The 16,590-nt window shown below is 32.8% G+C and overlaps 3 protein-coding genes across 3 annotated transcripts; all 3 read left to right on the top strand.

The window, feature by feature from the left end:
* Positions 1-5,041: 5,041 nt before the first annotated feature.
* LOC119687638 (uncharacterized protein K02A2.6-like) lies at positions 5,042-6,001 on the top strand. The gene has a single exon (XM_038102041.1). The coding sequence runs from the start codon at positions 5,042-5,044 to the stop codon at positions 5,999-6,001; it is 960 nt and encodes a 319-aa protein (XP_037957969.1).
* Positions 6,002-10,063: 4,062 nt separating this feature from the next.
* On the top strand, positions 10,064-10,477 carry LOC119687630 (putative nuclease HARBI1). Its single transcript, XM_038102031.1, has one exon. The coding sequence runs from the start codon at positions 10,064-10,066 to the stop codon at positions 10,475-10,477; it is 414 nt and encodes a 137-aa protein (XP_037957959.1).
* Positions 10,478-10,573: 96 nt separating this feature from the next.
* LOC119687624 (putative nuclease HARBI1) lies at positions 10,574-11,090 on the top strand. The gene is made up of 2 exons (XM_038102018.1): positions 10,574-10,640; positions 10,693-11,090. Exons 1-2 carry the CDS (start codon positions 10,574-10,576, stop codon positions 11,088-11,090), a joined length of 465 nt encoding a protein of 154 aa, XP_037957946.1.
* The last annotated feature ends 5,500 nt before the right edge of the window (positions 11,091-16,590 follow it).

The raw sequence follows: 16,590 nt of genomic DNA, 5'->3' as shown, positions 1-16,590 counted from the left end.
TAGACACTGATTTAAAATTTAATAATATATTAATCCCACATGAATTCCATGTGGTAAATAATAACTTTTCTATTCCGACTGATGGTATAATTGGTTCAGACTTTATCAAAAAATACAATTGTATTCTTGACTACTATCAAAATCAAGACTAGATAATAGTAAGACCAGACAATTTCAATGTCAAATGGCGATATTATAGCAATACCGTCGAGAACCGAAGTCATTAGACAATTTAATATTGACACTGCAGAAGAGAGGATTTAATTCCAAAACAAAATTCAAAAAAGAATATATATAGCAAACCCGTAATGTGATTAGTTTTTTCTGTGCAAATGCCTTGGCAGCACTCGTATCAACAGTAAAAGCGGAACATATGTTAACAGTGAAATATTATCATATAATTTTATATTATTTTAAATGCCAAGACAAAGTGAAAAAAATAAATTAATAAATACTTTAGAAAAAATAATCATTGAGGAATTAAATTCTGTTGAAGAATTTGGAGATAGCGGTAATTTCCTATTTGAATTTGTACATATATTTAAATAAAAAGTTGCGTGTTTTCTATGTTAATAGAAATAATGGAGAAGAAAGTTGACGTTATAGAAGATTTCTTGGTTTATATGGCCATCGCGAAATCGTCACGGTATGCTGTCCCACACATAATGCATTCTGTGTCGAAGTGTGATACATTTTTAACAGATGCATTGTTGCAAATGCCTGAGTTTCGGTTTAAACGCTGTATGCGCGTTAATTGGGCAACATTTAGAAAAATACTTAATTCTGTTAAGAATGATGAAGTATTCAATGATGCTCACGCAAGTCAGCAGTTTCCTGTAAAAATGCAACTAATGATAGTATTGTATAGGCTTGGCCCAAGCGGGGTGTTCACACATTTAATTATTGTCAATATATATATCTATATGTAAAACATTTATTGTAAAAGTTGAACATATATGTTGATGTTAGCAATATCCAAATTTTGGCTTTCCTTTGCTTATTTTAATTTGATTAAATGCAGTGGCACTGAACTTTGAATATTTTGCATTACTTTTCTGTTAAGTGCAGTGGCACTGAACTTTGAATATGTAACATATATCAGGGCCAGTACATTGGCATTAATTCTTGGTTGCTAGACACAACAAAAAAATTTTGTTGCATAAGATATGCTGAGCTTGCACTTTGGGCAAGAAAACGGTAGAGGAAAAGAATAAAATTTTGATATTGTTATTGTAATAATTTAGTATTTAAGGCAAAATTTAATTTAATAAAAATCAGATTGAAATCAATATTCGATCTCTCACTTTCATTTCTAGAGGTTTAGTTCAAGTGCTGAAAACTCAACTTTCAAATAAAGAGTTACAGTTAAAGTGCTGTGAACTCAATATCTTAGGTGTTAATACATTAACACGGGGAGAGTGCTTCAATTGGAAAAGTGTCTGCACTCTTTGGTGGCACAATAGAAAATATTACAAGAAGAGTATTTGATGTCATTCTTAAAATGAAAGACAGTTATTTATATTGGCCCAGTAGCGAGGAACGTAACCAAATTATTTCCGAAACAATGCATGAACTGTCGCACTGCATCGGTTACGTGTATTGCACAGAGATAAAATTAGCTGAAAAGCCTACTAAAAATCCAGAAGCATACTTTTTTCGGAAGCAAATTTACAGCTTTAAAGTACAAGTAATTTGCGACAAACAAAAAAAAAATTCGACATATGGTGGTAGGCTGGTAGCGTTCACGACAGAAAATATTTAAGAACTGCTCGTTATTTACGAACCCAAGTAAGTATTTCAGTGACTTGCAATGGATAGCTGGTCATAGTGCTTATAAATGGACGCCAACAGTAGTGACGCCGTTTCGTTTAAATTCGAATGACTTGTCCGAAACTCGTAGGAAAAGATTTAATGCATGGTTTAGCCCTTATCGTATTCGCATTGATCATTGTTTCGGTTTATTAAAAGAGAGGTTCAGCAGTTTAAAAGAACTAAAATTGCAAGTTAAAAGCAATAAGAGCATTCACGAGGCAACGCGTTGGATATATGTTTGCGGTATTTTACGTAATATTACAATACAAGAAAATTGTAGTGATGACTTTCCATTGCCTGGACCTCTTTCTGATAATTCTGCAAATGAAGATGTTCAACCCAATATCACATCTGCGCAAGGAGAAAACAAACGTCGACTCATTTGCGAAATGATAGAAAACAACTCTAATATTTTAAGTAAATCTTATATAGATTTTGTATTTTTATATTACATAAATATAATATTTTAAACTAATAACTAAAACTATTATTTAAAACTATATATATATATATATATATAACTAAAATTTAAAATGAAATCATATAAAAATATCATTTTCCCAACTATTGAAATATTTGTTGTTGTTATTTTCATCAATATCCAACGTTACTTTTACAATTTCTGATTTTTTCAAATCAATTTCATATTTTTTGAGTTCAAGCTCTGGTTTTAATTTTTTCAGCTCCAATTCCTTGTGAGGAATTGGAAGCACTTTTCATTTGAAGTACTTGTCCTCTGTCTAAATCGGCGTATTCCTTCATAATTTTTACTTTCTGTTCCTTCATTTCGATTCTGCGTTGTTGTAACGCAATAATGGAGGATGTAAAATCACGTTGTGCGATGTTGATGGAGTTGGAGAATCTTCCACTGCACTGGCTAAATCGATTTCATTTTGGACATTTGTGGGCATAGCAATGGCTTCTACTTCTACTTCTGGTGGGTTTATAAGACACTCCACAGAAACATCAGATTCGACAATGGTGAAATGTCATACAGCAAATCGAATTTTGGGTATATCTTTAACACAATGTTATCATAATTATTGAAGCACATTTCAAGAATCCATTAAACTTATTACCTGTGATACTTCTCTCCCCCATATCTGCTGTAAGACCAGCGCCAGTGCTCTTCTTCATAGCGGAAATGAAACTTGCCTAGACTTTCCATTTTTATTAATTTGTATATTTATTGTCACTTTATAAGAAATTATTTAAATTTAATGTGATATTACAAAACACTTGTGTTTGCAAAATTGTTTACATATCTTAACACACAATTCAAACAGCTGAGAGAGACAGCTAACAAATTTCTATACAAAAGCTCATTTTAATTTATTATTACATGTTAAAATTTACCTTCTCTGCTTATTGATGCGCACCAAATAAGTAACGGAGACGGTACGTAGACAAGAGAAGCGTTTTTCCTTAGTTTGTTTGCTGAGTGCGTCGCGTATTGTCTCCTCTAACTCCGGGGGCCAAGTGTTACAAATTTCGTTTTGGTACGGCCGCGACGTCTGAGACATTTCTTTTTCAATGGCGCGCCAATCACAGTCTAATTCCAGCACGTCTTCCGAGTTGTTCACCTGAGATATTGGCACGGCATTTTGTGGTGTTGTCAAGTGAGTATCATGGCTGTGTTCGACACTTTGGGTTCTTTTTCTCCAACCGTGAGTCCTTGGCTGTTGCTTGCTTTAAAGCACAAATATTTTTGAAGGAAAACGCAACACCAAAATTTTGCAAAAGCCGACAAATTCTATTTTCGCAATTACACGATTTTAAATCAGAAGTAGAACGTTTAGTAAGAGCAGGCATATGGGAGCAAGTAAAATTTAGCAACTGGGCTTCACCTATTGTTCTGGTACAGAAACCAGACAATTCACTTAGAATCTGTGGAGATTTTAAACTAGCTGTCAATAGCCAGATCGATATCGAACAATATCCATTGCCAACTAGAGAAAGTTTGCTGCATAAACTTCGATGTAATATGTATTTTTCTAAAATTGATTTAAAAGATGCATATCTGCAGATGAAGCTGGATGAAAATTCAAAGTCTATAATGATAGTCAACACGCCCCTAGGGTTATTTCAGTATCAGAGAGTAGTTTAAGGAATAGCTAGTGCACCAGCAATATTTTGAGCAACTTATTCAAGGTGTACAACTCTGCGGTAATTATCTTGATGACATCATCATAACCAACCCAACCATAGAAGAACACTTAGAATGCTTGGAAAAAGTGTTACATATTCTTAAACAAAATGGCATACTTTGTAAAAGAGAGAAATGTTCGTTCCTATGTGACGAAGTAGTGTATTTGGGCCGGCGTATAAGTGCCAATGGTATTTTGCCAGATGAAAGTGGTCTTCGCGCAGTAAACGATTTGAAAAACTCGTTTCTCTGTTTCTTTTTAATGGGAACATGAACAGCAAGAAGCATTTAATTCGTTAAAATTACATATTGTAAATGCAACTCAATTGGCACACTTTCAAGAGCATTTGCCAGTTTTATTAGCATCTGATGCATCTTCATACGGCATCGGCGCTGTCATTTCCTACCAATATCCAGACGGAAGTGAACGGCCAATCGCTTTTACATCAAAAACGTTAAATGCACATCAAGCTAAGTATAGCCAGATTGAAAAAGAAGGTCTTGCAATAATTTTCGCCGTAAAAAAATTTCATCAATATTTATACGGAAGAAAATTTATATTAATTACTGACTATAAACCACTGACTAATATATTTAATCCCAATAAACATTTACCACCTATGACATCAAACCGATTCCAAAGATGGTCCATCATTCTTATGGCTTATTCATACGAAATTAAATATCGCAAATCTACAGAGCATGGTAATGCAGACGCCTTATCTCGCTTGCCCATAGGAACGGATGAATCGTTTGACAAGGAGGAAGACTGTTTTAATATAATTGTTATAAAAACACCAGTATATGCAGCTGTTATTGTAAAGCATTCTAAAAACGACAAAAATCTTCGTAAAGTGATGAATTTTGTAAAATATGGCCTGAAAAACTGGATCACAATGATTCCGATATTAAACCATATTTTAATCGCAAAACTGCATTAAGAGTATGTGATAATTTACTTTGTTTACATACAGATAGTGTCAGAGTTGTTATATCTCAAACGTTAACAAAGCAAATATTAAAACTTTTATATGATGGTCTACCCCAATGGTAGTACGAGAATGAAGCAGTTAGCATGACAACATGTATTGTGGGTCAACATGGATAAGGAAATTGACGATGAAACAGTGCGATATATGTAAAACAAACAATCCATTATGCAAACAAGAATTTGAGAAATGGCTCGCAATGATGCGACCTTGGGAAAGTGTGCATATCGACTTTGCAGGACCATTTTATAACTCGATGTGGTTAATATGTGTCGATGCGTATTCACAATTTCCATTTGTTTGTCAGCTTACAAACAGTGCAACATCCGATACAATAGCAGCTCTATCGTCGATTTTTGCAATAGAGGAGTTACCCGAAACCATTGTTAGCAATAATGGTCCCCAACTAACTGTTAAAAAGTTTGCAATTTTTTGTAAAAGCCATGGGATAAAGCATGTTACGACTGCATTATTTCATCTGGCTTCTAATGGATTAGCTGAAAGGTTCGTTAGAACTTTTAAAACAGGAATGCTGAAAAATATAGATGGAGGGTTGACGATTAAAAATGCTTTAGTAAAATACTTGTCAACATATCGTTTTACACCTAACACATGGGGTAAAATACCAGCCGAACTATTACATGGTCGTAAGGTACGAACATTATTAAGCCAAGTTCGACAATTTCATCAACCTTATGATAGCAAAAATAATTCTAATGCACAATTTCAACCTAATCAGTCAGTTTTTTTTAGAAGTTATTCAAGAGGGGAAAAATGGCTGAAAGGAACTATTAGTCGTCCACTTGGAAAATTATTGTATATAGTAAAGACAGATGCTGGGTATGTGAAACGTCATTCCAATCAACTAAGAGCCTACAACGGAACAAATCAAAGCAATGAGGCAATAGAAACTGATGCAATTCCTATATTATTCGCGCCAAAAGCTACAAATGACCAGCCACCATCAATCATGCAACATCAACCGCAGAAGCTATGTGAACAGCAACAACAGGAGCAACAGGATTTTAGAAATACCTATCGCAAACGTAATTGATATTTAATGTCTTAAAGATAAAAAGAACTGAGTATAAGAATTTGAGAATTTGAATTAAAAATGTAAAATCTAACATAAATTCAGAAGGGAAAAGTTATTGGAGCTTTTAAAAGACATTTAACAATTAAACATTCTTGCTTTAACAATTTAAATTTAGAAACCTAGTTAATATAGTGTTAAAAGTCAGGAGTAATCATAAAATGTAAGTAACTTTTGATTGGTTTTATAATGATACATGGACAGAATTTCTCATATACTTAATACATAATGACAAACTTATTTTTCAATTCACTCTGATAAGTCTGGGTAGTCCCCAGACGAAACGCGTAAGTGGGAACCAACTAGGACGGCTTCTAGCATTGAACTACTTGAACTACGCGTTTATTTAAAGTTCGCGATTCAAATCATATATTAACTTTTTGCGAAAAAGAAAAGAAATTTAAAAGTGTAATACGTAAAATTTCGAATATTAACTTTTTACAAAAAGGGAAAGAAATTTAAAAGTGTAATATATAAAATTTCAAATATTAACTTTTTCGAAAAAGGAAGTGAAAGTGTAACACCTTTAACTTCACGTATGAACTTTTGGCGAAAACATTCAAACATAAAAGTGCAGTGACGCCAACCGTTCCGTGAGTAGGGGCCTGACAACTCTAAAAGGGATTTTAACGGATCGTCCACAACAATGCAGATGGTGATCTTCGTCCTGTAAGTCAAACTTTTAAGATATATATTTGATATATACGTATGAAAATATATTAAATATATATAAGATATATATTAAAATATTATAAGAAATATTTTTAAAGAAAGTTCTGAAATTAGTAAACATATACTAATATTTTTAATTTTGCAAATTTATTGAAGAAAATATTTTTTTTAAAAAAAAATTAATATAAAACTATTAGCCATAGTGTTGTTTAAATTTATTATTAAGCCAATGGTGGCTATTATGAAATGTCTACCGATAGACAATAGACATTTGTCTACTGAGTCGATTGATAGGCAAATTTGGTATTATGAAACTTGATAGACAAACATTTGCACTATTGTGAATGATGTAAAGGTTTTAGAGCGCCCAGCTTTAATTGAACTTATTTTTTTAATTTTGTTCGCTAAGAATTGAATTGAAATTCTTTATAAAATATATATAAAATTAAAAAAAAATGTCCACAGTATATATTTGGTATTCGTCTTCATCGGAAGACGATGAAAATACAAATCTTCGTCTATACAGACGCAGAATTCGAGATGCAGCAAATCCACTGAAATATGATACACAAACGTAAATTCAAATGTGATAAATGTATAATTGTGATTAATATATTTGTTTTCATTTAAAAGATTGTCATGTAGGCCTGGGTAGGGGTAAACGAAGAGTTAATAAAACAACGTGAATATTAATGACGTTAACATACCTTGTAATTTATGTGGCTTCCATGGGTACTTCAGTTATTTTTTTTATTATATCGCCGACATTGTCAAGGTGTTTTTAATGTGACCACCAACAGTATTCCTCTTGCGCATAACTATTAAGTACGCTGTTCACTTTTTTTTATTATATAGTCCACAAGTAATTTTTTTATAGAATTTAAATGTGTTATATTTGCGCTCACTATTGAAAGAATTTCAATTTATTAAATTTACAACGTGCATTGCGCGCACGCTATCAGTAAAAATAGAAGTAAACAAAAGTGGTAAACAGAGAAGGCGAAAAGTAAAGCTTTTACGTTCAAGTCTCGTTTGTTTAGTGCAATATAGTTAAGGCGAACTTCACTAAAGCTTCAGTAAAGTTTGACTTAATGAGAGGGGACAGTATTGCCAAGTGCGAATAACCACTCGAAATATCTAAGACAAATTGTAGCTTTATTGAAAAGGAGAAAGAAAAAAGAAGCTTTATTAGAGGTTATTACCCTCAAGTCAAACAAGGCCAGCTAACGCAAATTAACGAAAGCAAGCTTTGCTAACAGGATCACTAACATGATAGGAATTTATCAGTTAGGCGAATTGGATATAAAAGCCATAGCAGACACGGTGATGGCTCTCTTTCTTTTTCCTTTGCTGTTGGTTGATGAACTATCGAAATTTAAAAGTACTGATAGAAGTCAAGTTTGTTTCAAAACTTAAGATTAAAAGAAAAAAAAGTGAATAAAAGTGCTAATAAAAGCCAAGTTGTTTTAAAACCCAAGAGATAATAATTAAAAATTTCATTAAATTTGAAAAGTGCTAATAAAAGCCAAGTTTGTTTCAAAACCTAAGAGATAATAATTAAAAATTGAAAAGTGCTAATAAAAGCCAAGTTTGTTTCAAAACCTAAGAGATAATAATTAAAACTTCATTAAATTTGCATCGTCTCTAATCATATTCTTAAAAAGTGGATCAAATGCATGAGTTTTATGCCAAATAATGAATAGTTTTTTTTCCGAAATATGCTTAAATAGAGACATATGCAAATAGAGACATATGCAAATGTATTATGACAAGTCAAGTGCAACAGAAGAATGAGCAAAAATTTTGAAATGATACATAAAACTCATTAGTGATTAACAATTATAACACAATAAATAAAAATTTGGGGTTCTTCTAAATGAAAACCACCCAAAGAAGCCGAAATAAAGTGATAAAGCTGTTTTGTGGCGAAATGTTAATACCTACATTGGGGATATAGCAGATAGTGAAGTGATAAATAGTTAAACTAGAAGACATGACCATAGGGATATTGGACCGGTAACAAAATTCACTTTTGTTGGAAGAATTCAACGGGATCAATACACACCGTTAAGGCACAACGGTGTACAGGTATTCCTGCACTAGAAAAAAAATCTATCTTATACTGAAACACACGTGTCTGCATTTATATATTTTTTTTATTTTTTTATATTTTTTTATTAGATATATTCCATTGTATATTTTTATTTTTCACTAACATATAATTGTGATGAATTAATGAAATTAGGATTAAATTAAATTTGGATGTTAAAAAGATTACCCTGAAAGTTGAATTGTATTAATTATTAAATATTATCTTAAGAATTGCATAAAATATTATCTTAAGAATTGCAAAAATGAAAATTAAAATTAGGAATTAAATTTGGAAAAGAAAAAAAAAAAGATTATCTCGAAAGTTGAATTATATTAATTACTAAATATTGTCTTAAAAATTGCATACGATATATATACGAAAGAAAAAAAAAAAATAAGAGTAACGAGAAAAAAAAGGAGAGAAAAGAAAAAAAAAGAGATTTTTAAATTTTTTTATATTAAAGAGTCCTAAATATATAAAAATACATATACATATATTTTTTTTATTATTCATAAGTTTCAGCTAGGTCAACAGCAGCGTGGGTGACGTCATTCTAGCAGCTGTAAGGTAAGACACGCGAACTTGTGTAAAGAGAAATTGTTACTTTGTTTAAAAATTTAGTTAAAAGATTGGATTGTGTATATTTTTCTTTTTCTCTTATTTTTTTTTGGTTTTTTTTTTATTATGATTTAATTAGTTAGGTTTAAGATTACTAAGATTATTATTGTCATGACTTTTGTTGAATCTAATAAATAAAAAGAAAGAAAAAATAAAAAAGAAAAGGAGAAGAAATTTTTTTTGATGGAAAACTCAAATAGTATGCAGGAGTAAGGTTTAGTTATTTGCCGGTGGTGGAAGTGCTAGGGAAAAATAGAATGTATATAAGTTGCAGAGTGACCGAGTGAATGTAGTGTGAAAGATGATACAGACAAAACAGACGAGGACATTTCAAGCTGCTGCAATATAGCGAAATCAATTAGGCAATGGCTATATTGTGATTGTGTTAGATGTAGGTTCCGCACAAAAATGGTTTTCTTCCACAGCAAACCGGTGACATGAATTTTTGTTGATATCCGCGATTGTTGCTGAACGTGAGAAGAATCACCCCCAAAACCGGCGAGCATACCGGGCTGGCCACCATGTCACCGCTCCACGTTCACTGCAGTGTTACTTCGCCCACCGAAGACCGGACACAGCAAGATTTATTGCTAACTATCGCTTGAGCAAGGAAGCGTTTCTGGAAGTGTTGCACGAAATCGATGGCCACTTGCAAAGCGGTACAAGCAATTTTAAAAGTAAATAAGTTGGCTGCTTTATTAAGATTTATTGCGCAAGGTTCTTATCAGTTAGGAATAGGTAACGAGGGCATTGTTGGAATGGCGCAGTCAACACTGTCCGTAATAATTAATGAAGTATTGAATGCATTGGAGAGCACAATTTGTCCTAAGTATGTTTCATTTATAAATACAGGAGCAGAAACTTGTGCGACAAAGCTTTATTTTTATGAAAAATGTGGTATTCCGGGCATCATTGGCGCTATTGATGGTACACATATAAAAATTGTATCATTAAAAAACACACAACATCTATATTTCTGCAGAAAAGGATATCACAGCATAAATGCTATGATTGTAAGTATATATGAGTTAATGTTCGAACACATGCCAAATTAATTTAAATCGTACTGCAAGGTATGTGACCACAAAAGAAAGATAAGATATGTAAGTGCAAAATATCCAGGATCTTCTCACGATTCTTTAGTTTTCAATATGTCAAATCTCAAAGCGCATTTGGAAACTGAATATCAAAACGGAATGCAGAATACTTGGTTGCTAGGTAAATTTTAAGTAAAATATTAAAACAAATTATTAATTGAATTAATTTTCAGGAGACTCAGGGTATCCCTTGAAACCATATCTTTTGACACCATACCGGAACCCTGCAGATAGCTCTGCAGAACAACAATTTAATAAGAAGCATGTCCTAGGAAGAGAGATCATAGAACGATGTATTGGCACTTTTAAAAATCGTTTCAGATGCTTAATTGGAGCTAGATGTCTGCATTATACACCAGAAAAAGCAACAAAAATAATACATGTGTGTGCAGCATTACACAACATTTGCATTAAATACGATTTGTCCGAGCCTACACCACCAGATGTATATCAAGATAACGATGATAATGAGCCGGAAGATGATCTATTGGAAATTTCGAATGACGACTCGCCATTGGGCGCAAATCCGCATTTGTTAAGGGACAAAATTGCACGTTCAATTATGCATTAAAAAATTGAAATTTAATTACATCTCCTCTAAAAGTATAAAATCCTTGTAAAAGCCTTGTTGCAAATACCTTTCGCAATATCTGGATATTTCTCCATATTTGCAACAAGTTTTGCTATTTGCTTTTTATTACTTATTGATTTTGCCCTACAACAAACCTTATTCATTTTATTATTTCTTAATATTATATAAAAACTTACATAATTCGTCGAAAAATATATTTAAAGTATAATAAAGATCCTTGTATTACAGTGAAGTTAACTACAAAATGTTAGAATAAGCAAACATAAGCAAATAAGATAAAAAAACAAAAATGTAACAACCGTTACTTTTAATATATAATACACTACATTTGAAAACAGATATATAAAATGATATATTATATAATATTAAATCTAAATGAATTATTACTAACTATTAAATTAGTAATATTTAAGTTATATTAAATTTATATGTTAAATTGACTGTATAAAGCGTTTTAACAGCATTTATTTTATACGATAGACAAACTTCTACTGCTCAAATGCAGTAGAGAAATTTGTCTACCGCTGATAGAAAAACTTCTATCGGTTTGCAATTCATAATACCAAAATTTGATTTTGTCTATCAGCAGTAGAACTTTTTCTAGTCTATCAAGTCTATCAGCGATAGACAATTCATAATAGGCGCTAATATTAAACATTTTGTTACTTTTACTTTTGTTCAAATACCTTTAAAAAAGAGAAAAATTAACCAAGAATAATTAAATCTACTAACTCTGCGAGAAGTTACTCTGTTGTGAGATATTTTTTAAAATGGAACAGATTCAAGATGCCATTACTCAATTAACAGGAGCTGTCAATGTAGTAATGCGTAGGGTGTTGAAAACCGGTTCGGCCAAATATAAAAGATTATTTAAAATTGGCCTTGTAATTGAGTATCGTGTTACAAAACTGTAAGAGCGAACTACAGCTGAAGCCAACAATTCTGAAGACCACAACGTGATCATGGAATGCGCTGACACTACGGAACGTATCCAGCGAAAATGCAATTTCTGAAGCTTACACAGAAGGAAAAAGTAGTTAACCAGAATTTCATACTGCACCACAGAACCGACTTGTGAAACCCAAGCATCTTGCGACGTGAAGCCATCAGCAGCAGAATCTCATACTCCACAACAGAAACGACTTGAAAACCCACATATACTGCGACGCGCAGCCATTGGCAGCAGAATTCAACAACCAATTCAACATTAAATAATAAACAAAATTGTCCACCCTCCTTAACCATATTGTATTTTTATTCAACCACTGTAGGACCACGACATCAATGCTCAAATTGAGCAAATACGAGTAATGAACAATAGAATTAATCAGCTAGAAACTGGGGTCAGTCATCCATCACACAGCGGTGAAATTCATACAGCTCCTTTGACAGAAGCAGAGTTAGTAGAAATAAGAAAACTCCCAGACTGTATTAGGGACTTACAAGTTTTCGAGGGAAATTCTGTACAATATATTTCTTGGATTCACTGTGTTGAATCCATTTTAAAAGATTATACACTAGTGTTATATCCCTTCACTTACCATATTCTATGATAGTTTGACATAGTATGAATACTGTCATTTTGTGTAAATATTTTATGTTAGAGTTGGTATTTAATTGAGTAATAAACTGATACAATAATTGGCGACGAGGAGAAAAAAAAAAAAAGTAAATAATAAATGGATGCTTCTCAATTTGCACAATTGTTAGATGCATTTAATGCAAATCAAAATAAGCTTATTCAACAATTGGGTAGTTGGCAGCCAGTGAAAAATTCGGGGCAGGCGCAAACATTACTACTACCGTTTGAAAATTTCGACGGCAACAAGGAAAGTTTCAATTTATACCGTCAAAGATTTGAAAATTACTTAAAACTCAAGAACATTTTCGAAAATAAAGAATTATGCCATCAAATGCTGATAAATTCAATTGGTGCAATTCACTACAAATTAGTAGTCGCATTGATGGCACCAAAAAAAGTCACGGAATTACCTTACAATACAATTATTCAAGCATTAGAAGATCATCTTTGTCCGAAAAGAAACGTGTTGGTGTCTCAGCATAAGTTTTTATCTATTTATCAACAGGAAAATGAATCGATTGCTGAATATGTGACTCAACTGAGAAGTATGGTCATTGAATGCAATTTTATTTCTCCATGTGAGTGCAAAGCAAATATAGCAGACGTGTTTTTACGAGCCCTATTTATTCGTGGGGTTAAAGATAATTCAATTCGAGAAAAATTGCTACAGACTCAAAATATAGACTTCAAGGAAATTGTAGAGAAAGCGGTTGTGTTAGAAGCATCAAAAAGTGATAGCAGAGAGATAAGGGCAAATCAAGTAGAAGCGACTGAAAATTCTGTCACAGATATCAATCGTGTTACAAACAAAAACAATCTGCCAAGAATGAATTTCAAAACTAATGAACGTTCAAAAATAAACTTCGAAGAGCTCGGTATTAAAGACTTGTGTATTCGATGTGCCCGCCGTAATCATAGAGTCCGAGACTGTCGGGTAAATCCTTCTAAGCTAAAGTGTTACGCTTGTGGAAAAAAGGGACACGTCGAAAAAGTATGCATTCAGAAATTAATGCGAGATACAAATCAAGTCAGTGACGATGAAACAGAAATCAATCAAATTCATGATTTTAATAAAATAGTTGATATTTTCGGAAACAAACAAATAGACAGCAACGTTTCACCAAAATATTTCGTAACTGTACAAATAAATGGAAAGTATCAAAAATTCGAAGTAGATTCAGGCGTAGGTTATACATTAATACCAAAAAAATTATTCGAAAACTTGAATTTGGAAGTAAATGTTTCGCGTTCTAAGATAGCTTTCCGTTCATACACAAAAAATGTGTTTGTGCCAGACGGAGTAGCTATAGTTCAAGTTAAGTATGGTAATCGCGTTTGTCAAGAAAGCATGTACATTGTGCCAAATGAGTATTCACCACTATTGGGAAGGTCATGGATCAGGAAGTTAAAAATAAATCTCCATGAGATAGACAATAAAATAAACAAACAAGAGAGTCAAGTGGTAAATTCAATAACAGCAAATAATTCGAGAAAATCTAGAGACAAAAGCATCAACGAGGATGTCAGTCAAATCTGTTATACAACCATTTTTGAAATTTCAAACGAACAATTAGATTCAAAGATTCTTGCAGTTGAAACTGGAAAAGATGAAAAATTATCAAAGTTAAAAACAGATATTTTAAAATCTAACAACATTCAAGAATTTTACGTAAACGACGGTATTATATTTAAAGGTTCAAGAGCTGTCATACCCAACAGTTTGCAAAGCATAATATTAAAAGAGCTTCACCGTACTCATTGTGGCATTACAAAAATGAAACAATTAGCTAGAAGATATTGTTACTGGGTAGGCATCGATAAAGACATTGAGCAAACAGTAAGATCTTGTGAAGAATGTGTTAAAATTCAGGCAATGCCATATAAGGTTCACGTTCATCATTGGGAATCACCACAAACCAATTGGGAGAGAATTCACATAGATTATGCCGGTCCATTTCAAGGTTATTACTTCTTAGTTGTCATTGATGCGAAATCAAAATGGGCAGAAGTAAGTATGTTAAAGCAAGCTCCAAATTCAGAGAGTTCTATCAAACTTTTAGACAGAATATTTTCAAGTCACGGTTTTCCTCACGTATTGGTATCGGATAACGTAACTTTATTTACAAGTGATACTTTCAAAAAATACTGCAACCAGAATGGTATATTTCAAAAATTTATTGCTCCATACCATCCAAGCACAAATGGTTTGGCAGAACGAAGCATCCAAACCTTAAAAAGGAAATTAAAAGCAATGGCATCGGATGCGAGACCTATTAACGAGAAGGTTAATGAAATTCTTATGAGATATAGAGCTACACCGTTGATCGGCGGAGAAAGCCCTTCAGAATTGTATCTTAATCATCAAATTCGAATTCAGTTAAAGACAATTAAGCCCGTTATCCAGAAGGAAACAAACAAGAACATTCGAGGTATTCGAACGCTAAAAGAAGGTCAGAGGATCCAGGCAATTCATTTCTCAAATAATAAAAGAATCTGGAAAATTGGGAAGGTTCTGAAAAAACTTGGTCGTTTACACTATCTTGTAAAAATGGATGACGGAAGCACATTGAAGCGACACATAAATCAATTAAAAAGTACCGCAGTACAATCAAAGCAAATTCAAGTAACATCAAAACAACATAATGAAATATCGCTGCCAAGTCAACAATATCAACAATACATTTCTGATATACCAGCAGTTCAGACTGACAAAACTTCAGACCATGGGATGACTAATAACGGGGAAGTACATGATCCCGTAAGTGAGAGCATCATTGAAGGCGTTGAGGAACCACAAACGTTAAGAAGATCAACCAGAATAAAAACACGACCGCCACATTTAAGGGACTACGAATAACATGAAATTATGTAATTGTTAGTTTTTATAAGTGGGGGAGACTGTTATATCCCTTCACTTACCATATTCTATGATAGTTTGACATAGTATGAATACTGTCATTTTGTGTAAATATTTTATGTTAGAGTTGGTATTTAATTGAGTAATAAACAGATACAATAACTAGAAAAAGGTAAACCTATATATCGTGCTATATAACAGCACATTAGACAAAAAATTAGGGGACCGGCGGATACAGCCTTACCATTATATAACATTTTCGACGAGGACTGGAGAAAGATTAAAACATGTCTTTCTCTTCATTATGCAGACAAGCGTGATATGACGACATTAGAACATGAATTAAATGCCTTGGTACAGAGAACTTGAAGCTTAGATTAATTCTATGCTAGGGTTAATCATCAATTATCGTTGATAATAAATAAAATCAAAGCGCAGGACTATTCACAGGAAACTGTAAACGCTCTTATAAGTAGTTATAGGAATAGGGCGTTAGACGTATTTATAAGGGGATTAAATGGTGAACTCTCTCTCGAGAATTTTAATGATTCAGAGACCGCAAAATTTGCCAGAGTCTTACGCCTCCTGCATTGAGTTTCAAAATCTAAATTTTAGGAACTTTGCTATTCATAAAACAGTGGCAAACAACTTTGTTACGGTTCCTCTAAATTAATTTAACACTAGGTATTCGCAAAGGAATTTGAATGCGAATGAGAAAAATCAAATATATAATTCCAGGAATAAAGTGGAACAAAAACAGGCTTCAAATCTCTTACCCCCACCACGTCCAACTAATCTGAAACCACCAGTGCCTAAGGGCATTGATCCTTCTTTGCATTCTCACCGGATCAACTATATGAATAGGGCAAACACGACACCAGTGGTTAGGCAATCTAATACTTCATCTACTATACCAAAGAAACAACAAAGATTGTTTAATATTGAGACGGAAGACGAGTATGTCGAAGACCTAGAAGACTGCAAGAAAGTAAATTTTATGACAGCAGCCTCTCTAGCATACCTTACCTAGAACTCCGCAT

This window comes from Teleopsis dalmanni, chromosome 1 (genome assembly GCF_002237135.1).
Source record: "Teleopsis dalmanni isolate 2A chromosome 1, ASM223713v2, whole genome shotgun sequence".
Classification (NCBI taxonomy): Eukaryota; Metazoa; Arthropoda; class Insecta; order Diptera; family Diopsidae; genus Teleopsis; species Teleopsis dalmanni.
Note: the sequence above shows the minus strand (reverse complement) of the source record. Positions and strands in the feature narration are given on the sequence as shown.

Coding starts and splice junctions, on each gene's coding strand:
- LOC119687638 (XM_038102041.1), top strand. CDS start 5,042: ATGTATTGTGGGTCAACATGGATAAGGAAATTGACGATGAAACAGTGC.
- LOC119687624 (XM_038102018.1), top strand. CDS start 10,574: ATGTCAAATCTCAAAGCGCATTTGGAAACTGAATATCAAAACGGAATG. Junction 10,641..10,692: donor GCAGAATACTTGGTTGCTAG/GTAAATTTTAAG, acceptor ATTAATTTTCAG/GAGACTCAGGGTATCCCTTG.
- LOC119687630 (XM_038102031.1), top strand. CDS start 10,064: ATGGCCACTTGCAAAGCGGTACAAGCAATTTTAAAAGTAAATAAGTTG.